Source organism: Lates calcarifer, linkage group LG2, assembly GCF_001640805.2.
Source record: "Lates calcarifer isolate ASB-BC8 linkage group LG2, TLL_Latcal_v3, whole genome shotgun sequence".
NCBI classification, from domain to species: domain Eukaryota; kingdom Metazoa; phylum Chordata; class Actinopteri; family Centropomidae; genus Lates; species Lates calcarifer.
In genome coordinates, this window is record NC_066834.1 from 6,381,520 (window position 1) to 6,397,816 (window position 16,297).

The following is a 16,297-nucleotide window of genomic DNA, read 5'->3' on the forward strand; positions in this document are numbered from 1 at the left end:
CTGTGAGACAGTGTAATACTAAATTGCTGGAGTACACTTTAAAGTCTCTGCGAATCTTAGAAATTGCTTGTAAAAATCAGTTCACTTGATCTTAAATGATAAGGCTGTTGATAGTCTGTATTTTTAAATTATCAAATAAATTTGTGACCATTTTTTTTAAGATTTACATTTACAGTAGTAACATGTCAACAATATGTACAATGTAGAATATAACTCCAGATTTATCCTTTACATTTCAGAACATTAATATTGCACATGTATAATAGCAAGCAAATACACACACACACACACAAAGACCAATCAAAGAGACAGGAGTCGCATCTGAGAAAGAGAAGAGCCTTTTATTCATCACTGTATTTTTCCAATCTTTTCAAAGGAGAGAGCAAGGAGAAGATTGTTTGAGAATCGGCTGAAGGTGACAGGGGAAGCAATGAGGATAATGTACAAATTTTTTTGTGTTTTCTTTTTTCATTTTTTACATTTTTTCCAGCAGCAAATGTTCAGAATGGGAAAGCACGCTCAGTAAAAGCCTGCTTGTATTTTTTCCTACAGTGAGCATTTGCTGCTACAGTACTACTGATCGAGGAGAAGCACCGCGACCGTACAGCTTTGACCATGTTTCTTGTTTCTTAGTAGTGTAGAGTTCTTACATCAGAAATCATAAATCTTAAGGGAAAAAAAGAGCAAAGCAAACAATAAAACTCACTTATTTTTCACTTTTGGCCCTGACTGTATATAATTTACTAATCTAATCCTTAACAAGCCAACCTTTGAATACATGCTGTCTGCAATGTGATTTCAACTTTCATTAAATTCTAATGAAATACTGCTGTCTTATTGAAGTACTTCATACATGATTGTTGCATTAGTTTTACAAGAGGCAAGATTTGAGTTACGAATCATCCAAATTATTTGGCATGAACACTATTAAACTGTTGTAAAGCCAAATTACCAAAATTTGGCTAAAGCGCCCCCTTAGCTCTGGAGAGCTTTACAATAGCAATGTAACCCAAGGGAGTGATTTTTTTTTAAAAGGAAGAAGACAAAAGGTAAGGGAAAGTGGTGAGTCAGCTAAGATCTGTCTAACATGATAAAGGCAGAAGAATGCATCAAATGAATGCATGTAGCCTGCATTCATTTGTTTCAAACACATTGTAAACCAACTACTTTAAGGAGGAGCTAGTAGTTGCCTTACTTCGAATCTCTAAAATGGAGCATCACAACGGAACGACACTCATCATGTTGAGGAAAAACAAACACCAGAACAGAAGCAATGACAAATAAAGATGAGGCAAAAGCACAATGTTTCTTTGAAAAATCAGGAAGAGAAATGCTGCATGTGGGAGACAAACGGTAGAAGTCCTATTTAGCCAGCTCCTGAGCATGGCTTTTGTTCTGCCTCGTCCACTCTGGTGAAAAGGGGGCTTTACCTGCAAACCCTCAACGACACCAGCAGACTCCAGCAGAACCATGAGGTAGATCACTGGTCTAACTGACCACAAGAGAAACACAAAAAAACAACCTCCTAAAAGATGCCCATTGGGTGTAAAACTTGTAATTTCATAAAAGTACGGCTCTTGTTTCATGTCCTGTCTTAAAGTTTTAAAAAAAAGAAAGAAAAGAAAGAGGAAAATAAGGAATTACCTTGCTCTGAGTTTGCCACCATTCTTTTTTTTTTAGTATTGCCGTGGGACTCTCATTGTCTTTATTGCTACCAGAAGACTAGATAGCGAAACACTCAATGGAAAGCTCCATGATTTCACACACACATTTGATCAATCAGATATAGAAATATGACACCTGATCAAGTTTCAATGAAAAATGTTTTGAAGAATGTTTGATGTGACGTAAGGAAGGCACCTTTTCCAATAATAAATTCATTAATTCCCTAATGAAATGGTCACCTGTGTCAGCTATCAAGTACAATTGAACATAAGCTGATTTTGTTAAGCTCTTCTGTGGCCACAAACCCAAAATGAAGCTATTCTGAAACTTTAAACTTCAGTGCAAACAACGTTTTGCAAGGTGTTTTCATATATCACAAATAAAGGAACTTTAAAATCATAGAAACCTTGGATGGAGGGGAAATATCTCAATCTCATGCATTTTAATATCCCATCATACTGGGGGAGAGGGGTGTGGGCTAAGGAGGGGAGAGGGGCGGGGGGTGAACCTAAGGAAGGGTGATGGGGTGGGGTGGGGTGAGTGGGTCCTCTGGTATTGGTTTGAGAATCCATGAAAAAAGAGGAAAAAGAAGAGCATGTTGTTTCTTATCAAAATAAATCTTGTTTTTTTTTTTTTCTGTGACTAGCCAACTGCTTCAGTCCATTTACACTTGTCCTCATTTTCCACCACAAATGTCGGGGCTGTGCAAAAAAGTTCATGTGTCTGGTCCAATCAGAGAAGGCGGTGACTGTTATCACTGTGATGTCATCAGCAACGTTTTACCACCTGCACTCTGGCTCACAGAGCGGTAAAACAGCCTGAAAATAAAGACACAGAAAGCAGAAGCACTGTTATGAAAACTGTGAACTAATATGAGCAGTAACATCAGGATCTTTGTGCAACACAGTGTAGGGCTTGTTTACACTAGCGCTGTTTGTTTCTTCACTTGGATGTTTGGCCTTCACTGTGCAGAGTTTGATGGTAGAAGGCGGTTTCCTCATCTGCCAAGGAACAAGTTTCTCCATGTTCACCATAGATCTGATTTTAACGTGTACGTACAAGTAGCTAGCTTGGAAGCTAAACACGGTGCAACTTACATGCATGTGATGTGTGATGTGAAGCCTCCAATGCACATACACACTGAGAATGGACTTTAAAGTGAATTAGAGGACATTTAATTTTACGTTTGTACTTAAGTATTTGGCAGACACTTTTATCCAAAGTGACTTAGAAGTGAGGGACAACACTGAAGCTTCAGTACAGGAGGAGACCTTGAAGTAAGTATTAAGTAGTAAATCTGTTCAGTAAGGCAAAGTGCAAGGAGACCAGTAAAATAACTAGGTATATGAAAGGAGATATCTTGGGTCCAGCACTTAAAAATCTGAAATGAGAAATATTTACATCTTCATAAATTCTGGATTTTGTAATGAAGGAGAAGGAGTCAGCTGGTATTCCCATAAATCCTTTCAGTAACGGCTGATAACTCATCAATAAATCCTTAGTAATTGACTGATTAATTATTAATAAAGCAGTTACTTACATCATATAAACCTTTGGTGTCTCATTAAAAAGTGTTAGCATTACTTGTATTATGTGGCCGTTAAGTTGCTGAAATAAACAGCTTGCTGGCCTTTACATCAGACGGCACACATTCAGGAACTGAAGCGTACCTGTGATTACTTGCTGAGCTGACTGTAAGGAGATGAGTTGTTGGAAGAATCCACTTGCTGCGGTGTGCCATTTTCCTGAAAAGCAAAACAGCATCTCTCATTTAGAACATGATAATAACCGTCTTCACTGCGCTTGCACTGAGATAATTGATAGTTTCAGAGGACGAAAACTTCAAAAACAACTCAGGGCCTTGTGAATGGAAGAGGACTGGTTTGGTGTGGGCTGTTGTCATTTTCAAAAACAATTATTGTTTTAAGATAGATCAGAGTTAAATTGACAGTGGGTATAAGGTGAATGTCTTAAATGAAGATGTGAATGAGACATATAAGATATAATAAACTTACAGGTGGAGCCTGCATGGGAGGATACTGAGGCATGTAAGCTCCCTGGACACCAGGGTTGGCAGCAATATACTGGAAGATGAGAAAACATTGAATTAAAACCATTAAACCATTGAATAGTATACAAGATATAGTCAGACCTGAAAGACTGTCCTTCTATACATGCATCTTGTGTTTATATGGCAGTTTAAACATAACACAGTTGATCCAAAGTTAACAAAGTTAATAGCACAATGAGAACAAAACCACAAGAAAGAAGAAAAATAAAGCGTGACATGGGAACATTAAGAGAGGGGGGTTATTTATTTGTTGTGCCATGCAAATATGAAGTGCCAAGCCCACTTGGACTCATAAGATATCAAATAAATTAAAAACAAAAAATATATACTGGTGCAGTGGTGAAACATTCGTCAGACACTGACAACTTTTTACAGACTGCAAACTTAATCTTCTGTTCCAAGCTCTACAAAGTGTTTTTTCAAGTCATTCATTCAGAAGAACTCAGCAGAAAATAAGGACATTTTACTAAAAGCTGTTGCCCTCATTATATAATTGTCAATGACACATGAAATGGAGTTAGTCTTCAGCCTCATCATATCCACTTAGCAAAGCCTTAATGCTTCAGGAGGACCACTAAAGCTGCCTGTTTCTATAGCTAATGATAACACAGTACGAGCCACTGTTCAGACGTATTCACAAGTCAATGTGTCACCACTGCATAAACTGAAACCAGCATTTTGTCATAATATTTGTCAATATGTTTTATTTCACTACACTATACAGATGTATTTCGATCAACTCCTTGTGAGGATGTTGGATATCCCAGAATTCCACTCACCGCTCCAGTGTTTCCCAATGACAGCTGACCCATCTGCTGAGTAATCATGGCTGTGGGGTGCAGTGACATGGAGGGATCCACAGAGGGAGACATCACAGCAGCCTGTAACACAAGACAGTTCAGTTTTTTTTTCCTTTTTACCACATATCACATGATAGAGTCTCACAAACTAAATCAACTCAACACAAATATCACATACAGGCTACAACAACAGTGGCAGGCAGTGCTGAGTATAAATATAGCTTGAGTTACTGTTTAAAACTTATGTATGCAGGACAGACCGGAAAGATTAGCCGGCAAAGAAAATGTTGTTTGTGGGTTTGAGGTTTGATATAATGTAAACTAATGCATTTGCAGAGTAATATTCTGTGATAAACACAAAGTATTCTATGTTACTGGGTTACTTGATGGGGTGAGAATATGTGAAAAGTATGACGCTGCCAGCTCCAGTCTGTTTTCAGATGGCGTATATTCCTTTAAACATGACGCCTTTAGGGAATAGACCATTTCCTAGTAAAATGTGGGGGAGGGGGCAGATCAGCAGAGACACTTGTTCCACTGGAAACCATCTGTTGGAAGAGTCAAAGAGTCACAAGACTGTCTCTGCTTCAGGCATTTCCTGCTGGATCCAAAGAGAGGAGGAGGAGGAGGAGGAGGTGTTGGGGATGGGGGGGCAGTGGCTGAATGTCTTTTTCGTTGTTCCATTTCTCTTTCATACACACTCCAACACACACACTTAATGGTATATAAATACACAGTGGCTATTTCCCAGAACTGGTCTCAGCTCCGTCTTTGTACATTTGAGGAAGTTTTGGACGTTATATTGGTTTGACTGTGTCAGCAGAACAGGCTGATTAAAGTAACACTCTGAGTTACTGTGAGCTCAGAGCTTTAGCTGAAGCGGTGCCACACACCCATTTCCTGTACACAGAATAGAAGGTAGTGTATGAGAGTTTGAGAAAAAAAGAGAAAAAGAGAGAGCAAATGCTGTTGTTCCCTTACCGGGTGTTGCATGATATATGGTTGATGTGCCACCCAAGAATGACTCTGTACCTAACAGAGGGTCAGACAGGGAGGGAGGGGCAAAACAAGAGACAGATGAAAAGAGAAAGTTATTTATGTGTCTTGAATGAAACTGATATGTTACAAACTAACTTTACAACTCCATTAAACAATGTTTGGTAAGTATAAATGTATGGATTTTAACTCTCTAAATCCCAAATTGAGGCTGCAACAATGTAGGAAGTATGCTGTATCAACATCCATCCATCCATCCATCCATCCATCCATTTTGAAGCCAATATTCCTGCTCAGAGATCCTGGTCAACTATGACAGCCCAAAAATATCCAAAGCATTAAGCTTTGTTTTTGCTATGTTTTTGGTTCCCAGCTAGAACCAAAAACATAGCAGGTTTTCATGTGCGAACCGTGATGTCATTGGTGGGCGTGTCGTATTGTACATGACCACCAGAGGGCTCTTAGGCTGCCAACCTTCGAACAACAGGTCTTTGTAGCCACTTCCACAACCCTAAAGGCAAAAGGTAGGTATCTGGTGCGATGGCCACTGGCCAAAGGGCAGCACTAGGGAGGATGCAGGTGTTGTGAATGTTGGCAGCACAAACAGAAGGTTGCTTAGATGGCACTGCTACATACAGTTGCTTTGGTGTGTGTATCTAAATGATATCTTACTTTGAGACTTAAGTGTTCACATTGGCAGTGAATAGGACACCTGGAGGGGTGTACCTGAGAGGAACCACCTCCTCCATCTGATTGAAAAGGTGAGCCTTTGTCAAAACTAGTTGTGGATTAGGATGGAAAACTCCTTGTTCAAACATAAGAGGGCTCATACATTAAGTGTCTATAGTACCAGAGCCAGGACGATGATCGACTTTGCAGTTGTTTCATCAAAGATTAGGCTATTTTTCTTGGACATACTGCATGAAGAAAACGTCTGAGCTTATTATTTAGAACTTCTTGCCAATTCCCCACATGACGGGAATGTCCACCACACAGGCCTAGAAGACGTAAACATGTTGTGGATCTATCTGGAGCCCATCTGGTAGCGGACTCTCATTCAAAACCTCTTTTGTGTGTTGCAATCCTGCGAGACAAGCTCCCACAGATTCATCCCTCCTGCGCAAATTAATTTCAAGCGGCGGATGTTTTCAGTGGTCGGAAGTGTTTGTGGTGCATAGAAAGTAATGAATCAAATGTAATAAGTAAAACTTTGAGCAACAATGAGCGAGAACCTAATTCAGAGAAAGCATGACTCAGAGAGGATGACTACCTGCAGAAAAGAGAAGTGTCTTTTGACAACTTTGTTCCTATAGAACACTAAGCTTACTGTTATATTACATGATTTATAACTGGCCAACCTCTTCAATCTCTAAAAAATTCAAATGATCATCCGCTGCCGTATGGAGCTGCCAAATTGTGAGGAGGCCCAGGGCAGCACCTATTCTTACATGTATAGCACCTGTACAACCCACAGACAAGCAAAAATACTGAGCCTAACCCACATAAACACACCATAACCTCAAATGCAACACAGAAGGGAAGACAGAGACAGAGGTACTGAGAGAGATGATTTAAATTCAGTTCTGGCTGCTGGACAAGTTTATATTCACCCATTAAAGGGATCTTCTGCATTACCTGGTAAGCAGAGACTGGAGACATGTAGGGAGACATCGCAGGCTGCACAGTCATTATCCTGTTGGTCACTGGATACGGAGAAGGGTAGTACCTAGGAAACAGACAGTATTTCAAAATAAAGCTCAAGATTTATGAGGTGAGTAAAAAGCTGAATTAAAATACAACTTACCCATTCTGTATAGCTGCTGAAGAGGGGTCATAGGTGAGAGTCATTGCACCCTAAGGTTAGAAAACAAGACAATAATCTGGCATTACTTATTTGTATCTTCTTACAATTAAACAAAATATGAAATAATGTTCAGTGCATATGAAAATGATCACTTTGTCAGTTATAATATGGCTATAATTTTAGTGTTTTAAATATTTTTTTCTCTCTTTTGTGCTTTATAATTAATCACTGAAGAGAGTTAATCTTCCATGAAATGGCCCCACAAAAAACCCTGACGTATTCTGGTGTACAGATGATCAAAAATAGGAATGGTTGTTTCATCCTAAAAAGGAGGCAAGATTGACTATTTAATTAGCTTTTACACTGATTTCCCCAGGATTATATGGTAAATATTTTTGCCAGTGATTTATGACTTCCCTTGTAGACCGTGAAGGTCTGAATATTTCATTTTGAAAGCTGTTCAAGTTGGTTGGATTTTTTTTTTTTTTTTTAAACACAAAATAATCCTGGTTTATGTGAATGTATGGTCTCTTGTAAGCCTATGTGTACAGGCTGGGAGTAGTTCTATGCATGACACAATAACAAAAATTTTATTCATTCATTCTCATCACATTAATAAGTAGAAGAGAGGGGGCAAAAGTGAAATGAAAGATGAAAGATGGATACGTACTAGTCTGAGATCCCCTGTCTGTCCATTGGGAACAAATCCACTGTGAGCATGTTTCTTCCTTTGACTGTCTGCAAACTTACACAGCAAGGGCTGAGGGGGAGCTGTGGGCAAAGCACAAAAACCCGACACATTAATAGTCGCTCAACAATTGATCATGACCGCCTCCACACTATTTAATGGAAGGAAAGTGTACAGAAAGGTGAAACTGTTTCCTACCCAGAGCTCCAGAAGCCATCTTTATAAACTTTCCATTAAAGTGGGAGATGACTGCGTTACACTGCTCTGTTGTGTCCATCCTGACAGGGGAGAAAATAAAACAACAGCCATGACTCATCCTTAAATCACATGGAGTCGATCGACAGTAAAGTTTTCTTTAGCACAAAGTAGTACTGTTAGGAATGACGCAAATGGGGATAACTCTTGACCTCCCTTCATGCAAAATCTGAACATGATTGTCCATTTTAATACTAATTCATGTTGTGTACAGTGAAATGACAACCAAAGTAGACTCAGATTCTTACACAAATGTTTTTGGCTTGTTGTATAAGGAATAGGAGCTTATACGTAGTATCTCAGTTTGTCTTCAGTTGGCTTCCATTCAAAATAATGGCAGGTTTGGCAACTGTATTACAATTTAAGATTCAGTGAGAAAATTACTTTGATGATCATGGGTGGATCGCAAAAATAAAAGAAAAAACATATCCATGTTTCTTGCATGAGATCAGATTGACACTGTTTGCTATTACAAATTTTCCAACAGCACAATTTAAACACAAAACAAGTCCTGAATAGACAACAGGTGATGACTAACTCTTGTGAATAAGTCTGCCTGTCAAACTTGTCAAAAACACACCAAAAGCACAAGGGTTTGATCAAAATCGTGGGTTTATCCTATGACTACTTTAAAGGTGATTCAGCAAAGAAGAAATAAATGCTCCTTTCTGTCAATCCTCTGTGACTGACCTGGCGAAGCCCACGCCTCGGCTGTTGCCGCTGTAGTCTCTGAGGATCCGTGTGGAGACAACCTGGCCGAAGGGCTGCAGCATGTTCTCCAACTCTTTCTCATCCACAGAGAGAGGCAAGTTGGAAATGTACAGATTTGTGGGGTCCTGCTCCTGTTGCTGTTCATATAACAGAGGATGGAAAAGAGGAAATATATTGACTGCAGTATGTTTGATAGTTTATTTTGCATGTGAGAGAGCTACATGCTAAAATGCATCTATCTATGTATCTATCTATCTATCTATCTATCTATTTATCTATAGTAAATATAAAAGCAGTGCTTCTCTGGTATGAAACTTGTCTGCGTGGATCACGGTTTGAGACTCAGCTTAAGTATGTTTAAGGGTCAGACGAAGACATTTGGTTAAACAAACATTAATAAGCTCTCTCTCTCACACACACACACAGATACACACACATACATACACACACATACACACACACACACACACACACACACACACACACACACACACACACACACACACACACACACACACACAGAAACACACTTCATCTTTACTGTGCAGCAGCTCAGCGCCTCCACGGTCTTCCCTAGAAACAGCAGGAGAGCAGTGTAGCCTAGTTACCACAACACACAAACTGTTCTGCTGTGTTTGTTCCAAACAGAGTGGCTACATGCAGGTTTCCAGAGAACAACCCTTCATCAATGAAGTGGGAACTGGGCTGGGAAAAGGAAGGACTTGACCAAAAAATCTGATGATCCTGACAATGTCCGCTGCCCACTACGAGACAAATCCCAGATGTGATACAGAAGTATCCTGTTTGTTGTCTAAAAATATTTCTGAAGAATGAAAAACTGGTGAGCTTTGCTCTGAATGAGTCACAGAGGATCAACAATGGGTCAGAGCAGTAGTACTGTTGCTATAGTGCCTCAGTGCAGAAACGCCTATATCAGTATGCATGAACAATAATTGTTAATACTCAGTGAAGTAGAAATAATACTGGTAAAAATCTGCATTGTCTATACAGTCCAACCTAACCAAGATGGTGTGTGAGTGTGCGAGCTGGTGGTCCTGTGTGTAACGTGTCACACACTGACTGACAGGTTATTTGGCAGGGAGAGACGTGACATCTGGTTTCTACAGTGAAAGTAAATGGGGTCACGGGAAGAACAGCTTGTCAGCCGAGGTCATGTGACCAGTCTAATGCCATTCTCCAACACACACCGGACACATGCACACATTAAAGAAGTACAACCCCACAGAGATGCTCACAAGCAAGACAAATATGCACACTCACACACACGCACAGACACACTCACACACATGCCTGTACCAAACTCACCTTGGCCATCTGGGCCTGTATGCCGCTGGTTTTCAGAGCATGTACAGCCTTTAAAGCAGCCGCCGGGCTGTCAAAGTCCACAAAGCCGTAACCTGTGGTTGGTAGAACAGTATTTACATGAACAGTCACTGAATAATAAGAAGAGGCATTGTATTATCACTGCTACTGAGGGATGGATCATATATACTGATATTTATTGTTTATCACTGTAAACATGTGTTTACATGTATATGTCTTATACTATCAATCATAAACAATTTAATTTGATTTCTCTCTGAGTGGGAAATAATATTTAAAACGAACAGTCCATATTTTGGGAAATCTGCTTATTCGGAGATAGATAAGAAGCTGTGCCTGCAGTAAATATAAATCTGGAGCCAGCAGCCAGTTAGTTTAGCTTAGTTTAGCATAAAGACTGGAAAAAAGGGGAAATAGCTATCCTGGCTTTGTCCAAAGGTAAAAAAATATGCCTACCATCTCCTCTAAAGCTCAGTGATTGACAAGTTATATCTTGTTTGTATAATCTACCCAAAGTATAGAAATGGCAAGCTGCAGTTTTAAAGGTGATTATTTTTTGACTGGGTCCCAATATTGTGAAGTCAAAATGTTGAACTATTCCTTTAAGAACCAAACCACATACTTTGCTTACATTTTCACCATTTTCCATTGCATACCATGGTGTTCCTTATTTTTGAATATATTTTCCAGCCAGGCACTGTTTTCTGTTTATTTCCATATGGTGTAAATCTGAAACTCTAAACCCACTTGAGTTTCGTAATCCATCATAATCTACCTTTGTTTTCGTCAAAACTATGTTATCATTAGATTGCCATGCAGTTCAGACTTTGCAAATCAATGTGCACTTTCAGCTGTAATGCCATACAACAACATAACAGGTCTGACAAAAACAAAACCAGACACATTCGCTGTTTGTGTATTCACTGTGATGGATTACCCAAGTCAACCGAGTATTAGTCTCAGCAAGTTGATTTTCATACCCTATGGAAATGAACAGAAACCACAGGAGCTGGTGGGAAGGTGTGGAAACCAGAAACAATATGGAATATGTTTCTGTTTTTTTTTTTTAATCATAGAGCATATATGGACTGAAGTGTAACATGCATAAACACTGGTATGATATTCCATGAAGATGAGCTGAGAACAACAGTTCAGATAAAAAATGTATCAAGTGAGTCTCCATATTTAAACATGCAATGGAGATATGTTCCAGTACAGGAAGATGATTTCAGTTGTAGTAATAGTAATGTCTGGTACTGTGTGTGAATGACCTCACTGACCTTTACATTTGTTGGTTGTCTTGTCCAGGATTGCCTTTGCTGACTGAATCTTGCCATACCTGGGCACACATCAGCATGTAGATTACAGTCAATAAATTCTCTCGACTGGTGATCCATTGTCTTTAATGAAAATGTCTCTTAATCAGCTTGGACTTCCCACTGTATATTGTTAATGTCATTCAAAATTTGATAGCCCTTTGCAGAATTTCTACACAGAGCATCTTTGCTCATCATGACAATCTAGTGAGATCAAAAATGAAAGACAACACAAGCAGAAAAGAAGAATTTACAGGAATAATAAAAACTGTGTTCAGTGTTTCAGTCTTTGCTGTGTGTCTGTCTGTGTGACTTTATACTAAAGTTGAACTGTGGCACAAGCTGTGAGCTGCTATCTGAGAACACACACACACCATACAGACTGAATGCCTAGCTTACATCACCATTCAGACCTTGTTGCTATGAAAAGCGCTTTCATTTCTGCTTTGTGCTGGCAAACACCATTGGGAACATGAACAAAACACAAGCAAACAGGACACAAACAGCTGCTGCTGCTGCTGGTTACATGGGTGAATGCCTCTCTCCATATGTTTGCGATTCAGAGGGAAAGAGAGGAGACAAAACTCCACTAATTATGGCATCCACCACACCAACCACTCAGACTGAAGCCCACAGTATCAAGTATCGAACATGTTCACTGGGCTGCTTTACATGACGTGATGTTTTTTTTTCTTTTTAGACAATCATTTTTGCAGTCTGCTTCACATACCGCAGTTGAGCTATGACTTCTCTATGTGTGTGTCTGTATATAGAGGTATGGTGGCTGGAGCATTTATGTGTCAGTGTGGACTGGTTAAACCAGTCCATGTTTCTGAATGCCAACGTTGATGTTTTCACACTAAAACAGCAGACATTCAAATGCTATTTATTTAGTAAAATGTCCACAAGTTCTCCTCTTATCAGGGAGGAAACTGCTGTAAAACTGTTTTGAGTTACTTAAACCACATTCAAACCTAGAATAATGACTTTTTTTTACTGTGTCAGAAGCTCGTAAACAAATACTTACATTTTGGGAAATACCCTTTTTTGTTTTCTTGCCAAGAGTTAGATGAGAAGATAACATGCTCATATCTGTGCAGTAAATATAAACCTGCCGCCTGCAGCTGTTTAGGTTAGCAAAAAGACTAGAAAAAGGGGGAAACAGTGAGTCTGGCTCTTTTCAGAGCTGAAAAAAATATGCCCAAAGTAACCAGCCCTTTAAAACTCTCTAATTAATATTATAAAAACTTAAGTGTAAAATAACTTGTGGTTTTACAGGGGTTAGCTGTTTCCCACTGATTCTAGTCTTTGTGCTAAGCTAAGCTAACTATCTCCTAGCCATGGCTTCATATGAATGTATATTATAGTATGTATATATGACACGAACAGGGTATCATTCTTCTCATCTAACTATTATGAAGGAACCGAGTAAGAGTATTTCAAAAATGTCAAAATATGCCTTTAAATTAAGAATTGGTTGACTAAAAACATACTTCATAGTTATACTGACTTATATAAGCAACTAAAAAATCACTGCAAGTTTTATTTTGGGTTAAGTTTATGTGCCTGCGGTCAGGGAGAGACCTTCATCAAATCAGACGGTAATGACACTGGTATTTGATATCTTAGGCCCCTTTTTTCCTGCAAACAAGCATATCAGTGACAAAATGCTGGTGTGCACACACATTAGCATATTTGTAGAGTTCGTACTGTATATGTGTGTGTACTCACTGGTGACAGAGTTTGACCAGGTCCAGGTCTGTAGTAGCGGGAGGCAGGCCTCGGATGTACAGGTTGGTTTTGCTGAGCTGCTCCAGGCCTGTGCTGCTGCTGTTGCTGCTGCTGCTGGGACTGGACGGAGTCATGGGGTACGACTGCACACAGGAAACCCACTGTTAGGAAGTGTATGGGAGCTAATGGGGAGATAATCTAATTTAAAACCCCAGCTCAACACAGCGATCACAAGAACATCGCATTTGTGTGAAATGAAAGCACAGAATCACACAATCTGGCTTTATTATTTTGTATACATGCTACAGTAAAAGTCGCTCTCGTGCTCTTCTTGAACACCACTCATCAATGATCCACACAACTGTCAGTTATCCACATTGTGACAACAACAGGCTCCAGTGGTGGGAGTCCATTTACTGTACTTGAGTGCAATTTTTAGGTACTTTATTTTATGTGACTTAACACTTCTACTCTGCTATATTTAAATACTGTGGCATATGACACTTTACAGATTAAGATTTTACATGAGAAACATATAATGAGTTTTTAAAATATGATAAAGTGCTTTACTAATAAACCACCCTGTAGTTTAGAAAGTATCTGAAATTAGCTATAAACTGACAAATTATAACATTAAGTAATTATATCCAATGATGTAAGATATAATGATGTAAAAGTACATTTTGTTTATAATATTCATGTACTTTTACTAAGTAACATTTTGAATACTGGACCTTTAATTGTAATGGAGTATTTGATTATACTTTTTCCACCGCTGTGAGGTTCTCAGTTGTTGTTAGGTTTGACCTTTAGGTTCCTGGTTGTGGTAAAAAGGTGATTCCGTCCACCAGTAAACCACAGAATACACTGAAATATATTTATCCTTGTATGTGGGCGTTTATGAATCAGAATATGATTAAATCTGCGTTCACGTCTTACATCCTGCTGTTGTGTTTATCAGAAACCTACGTTTTTCTTCATACTAGTGAGCCAGACCACACCGCACTGCCCTGTGAAGCATTTCCTTCCCCTTACTCATTCATTAAAATAGCTCCCAGCAACCCCAAACCCTCTCCAGATCAGATCAAAGACAAAGCATGGCAGAATCACACCATCTGTCCATAACCAAAGGACAATCCATTCCAATTGCCAAACTACAGCCGTGCCAGCAAGAATCACTGACATATTCTCCCACAGTCGTGTGATGGTTAAACGTTCGTAGCAGCTATTTTTCTTTTACAGATGAGGAATTGATTGCTTTGGCAGCAACATCTGTTAGGCTTGTTATGTGTTCAAGGAGAGGCCTTACATTTTTGTTGGTATGCAATTACCGCGCTAACTTTCTCTGAGACCACCAAGGGTTCACGTCAGGATTTCCAGGAGGGTACGCCTACACCATTAGAGAGCAGCTTTGGTGGTATATTTCGCAGAGGCATCATCACACCTTATAGCAGACTAAACCTGTGTTACACCTACGCTGAAAACTCATTCACTGCTTCCCTGCAGGGATTTAAATGTAGCCGGTTTCAGATTCCTGTCCTCAGACTTAATACACAGTATCTTCTAATGAATAAATATTACAGTTGAATCTGAAAGGTGGGTAATTTGGGGGTGTTATAAGCTGCATGCCGGGGAAAAAAAAAATGAACCCACAATCCACTTCATCTGACAGAGGGCTTGAATTTCCATCCCCAGAGGTTGCTGTGTGCCTGCCCTCTATTCTCATCTTCCATCTAAATCAAGAGGTGTGATGGGAAAGCAAAGGGGCATGGGCCTTCAATTACCTTTTTGTTCACCTGAGAGGTCAAAATGAAGGATGCAGTTCAACCTAGCACACTGACATACATTAAATTACATTACATTACGAACTCTCGGTCTCTCTGGGCTCACCCAGAATGCATTAACCTATAAAAACGGACTACAATAACCGTCATGCATATTGACCAGAGTGGGCGAGTGACTGGGCAAACAAGGTTACATGGACATAATTAAAGTCTCGGTTGTAGGGCTATAGATCGGGTCAGCAGCTGGTTTTATCTCTCCGTGTAGCCAATCAGAGAATCAGCTTCCCGTTTGACAAGTCGGCTGAGAGCGGAGGATCTATGTTTTACGGAATCTAATTCATTTGGTATTAAAAGGATTTGATACAAATGCATATATTCCATATGGAAGCCGGAGAGGGCTCCCCAATGTCATTTGTGGCTGCTATTATTCCGGCTGTTTATCAAGTGTGAGCATAATAAAAGTAGGCAGAGATTTTTTTAAAAATGTGTGTGTGTGTGTGTGTGTGTGTGTGTGTTTGGCCTACCTGCTTACGATTGGATGTCTTCAGCGGGTTGCCTGTGTTTGCAAAGATCATCCTGGAGGTTACAGATAAATTTTTATTTCCCCCCAAAAAAAATTCGCGACGAGGAGCCACTAGAGACGGAATCCAAGCGGTGTGAGGAGCCTATGATAAAGCGAGTCGGTTTAAAACATCCGCATACTGAAGGGGCTGATTATTAGTAATAAAGCCTCGGTCCTGCATAGGTATACTGACACATCTATACAGTCAGATGCACGCCAAGCGATGGACCAGCCCTCCGGTCCGGTTCATTGATCTACGACGTCCTGCTGCAGACCGCTCGGCAGTCCCACCTACTACAGACCAAACCATCTCCGCCTCTGCAGGGTGTTTGACATCAAATAAACTGCGTGGCCGCGTCGTAAAAACTCGCACCGGCGGTTTGTTTTTTGCGACAAAGGCGCGTTGAGGCGCCTGGTTTTCGGGGCTCAATTTATAATCGGACACAAAGTGCTTTTGGGCTCGATTTGTGGGCGCACAGTCGGTCGGGCTGAACACTCGTCGCCTTTCATGTTGTTGTCGTCCGCACATACCAAACATTCTTCACCCCCACCTCCTCCAACCACACACAC

General features: G+C 39.9%; 1 protein-coding gene across 3 annotated transcripts; it reads right to left on the minus strand.

Moving 5' to 3' along the window:
• Positions 1 to 322: 322 nt before the first annotated feature.
• rbms1a (RNA binding motif, single stranded interacting protein 1a) lies at positions 323 to 16,249 on the minus strand. 3 transcript variants are annotated; one of them, XM_018683727.2, is made up of 14 exons: positions 15,690 to 16,247; positions 13,382 to 13,563; positions 11,615 to 11,673; positions 10,317 to 10,408; positions 8,970 to 9,127; positions 8,223 to 8,302; positions 8,007 to 8,107; positions 7,337 to 7,386; positions 7,168 to 7,258; positions 5,518 to 5,568; positions 4,516 to 4,617; positions 3,681 to 3,749; positions 3,336 to 3,410; positions 323 to 2,483 (listed from the first exon to the last, which is right to left on the minus strand). In XM_018683727.2, exons 2-13 carry the CDS (start codon positions 13,513 to 13,515, stop codon positions 3,342 to 3,344), a joined length of 1,056 nt encoding a protein of 351 aa, XP_018539243.1. In that variant the 5' UTR covers positions 13,516 to 13,563; positions 15,690 to 16,247; the 3' UTR covers positions 323 to 2,483; positions 3,336 to 3,341. The 3 variants fall into 3 exon arrangements, with proteins under 3 accessions (XP_018539243.1, XP_018539240.1, XP_018539241.1); XM_018683724.2 differs by having other exon boundaries at positions 13,382 to 13,524; positions 15,690 to 16,245; XM_018683725.2 differs by lacking the exon at positions 5,518 to 5,568 and having other exon boundaries at positions 13,382 to 13,524; positions 15,690 to 16,249.
• Positions 16,250 to 16,297: the final 48 nt, after the last annotated feature.

Excerpts from the sequence above, each read along its gene's own strand:
- rbms1a (XM_018683724.2), bottom strand. The coding sequence starts at position 15,740 with ATGATCTTTGCAAACACAGGCAACCCGCTGAAGACATCCAATCGTAAG. Across the intron at positions 13,525-15,689 it reads AGACATCCAATCGTAAGCAG|TCGTACCCCATGACTCCGTC; the intron begins GTAGGCCAAACA and ends TCCTGTGTGCAG. Across the intron at positions 7,259-7,336 it reads TCAGCAGCTATACAGAATGG|GTACTACCCTTCTCCGTATC; the intron begins GTAAGTTGTATT and ends TCTGTTTCCTAG.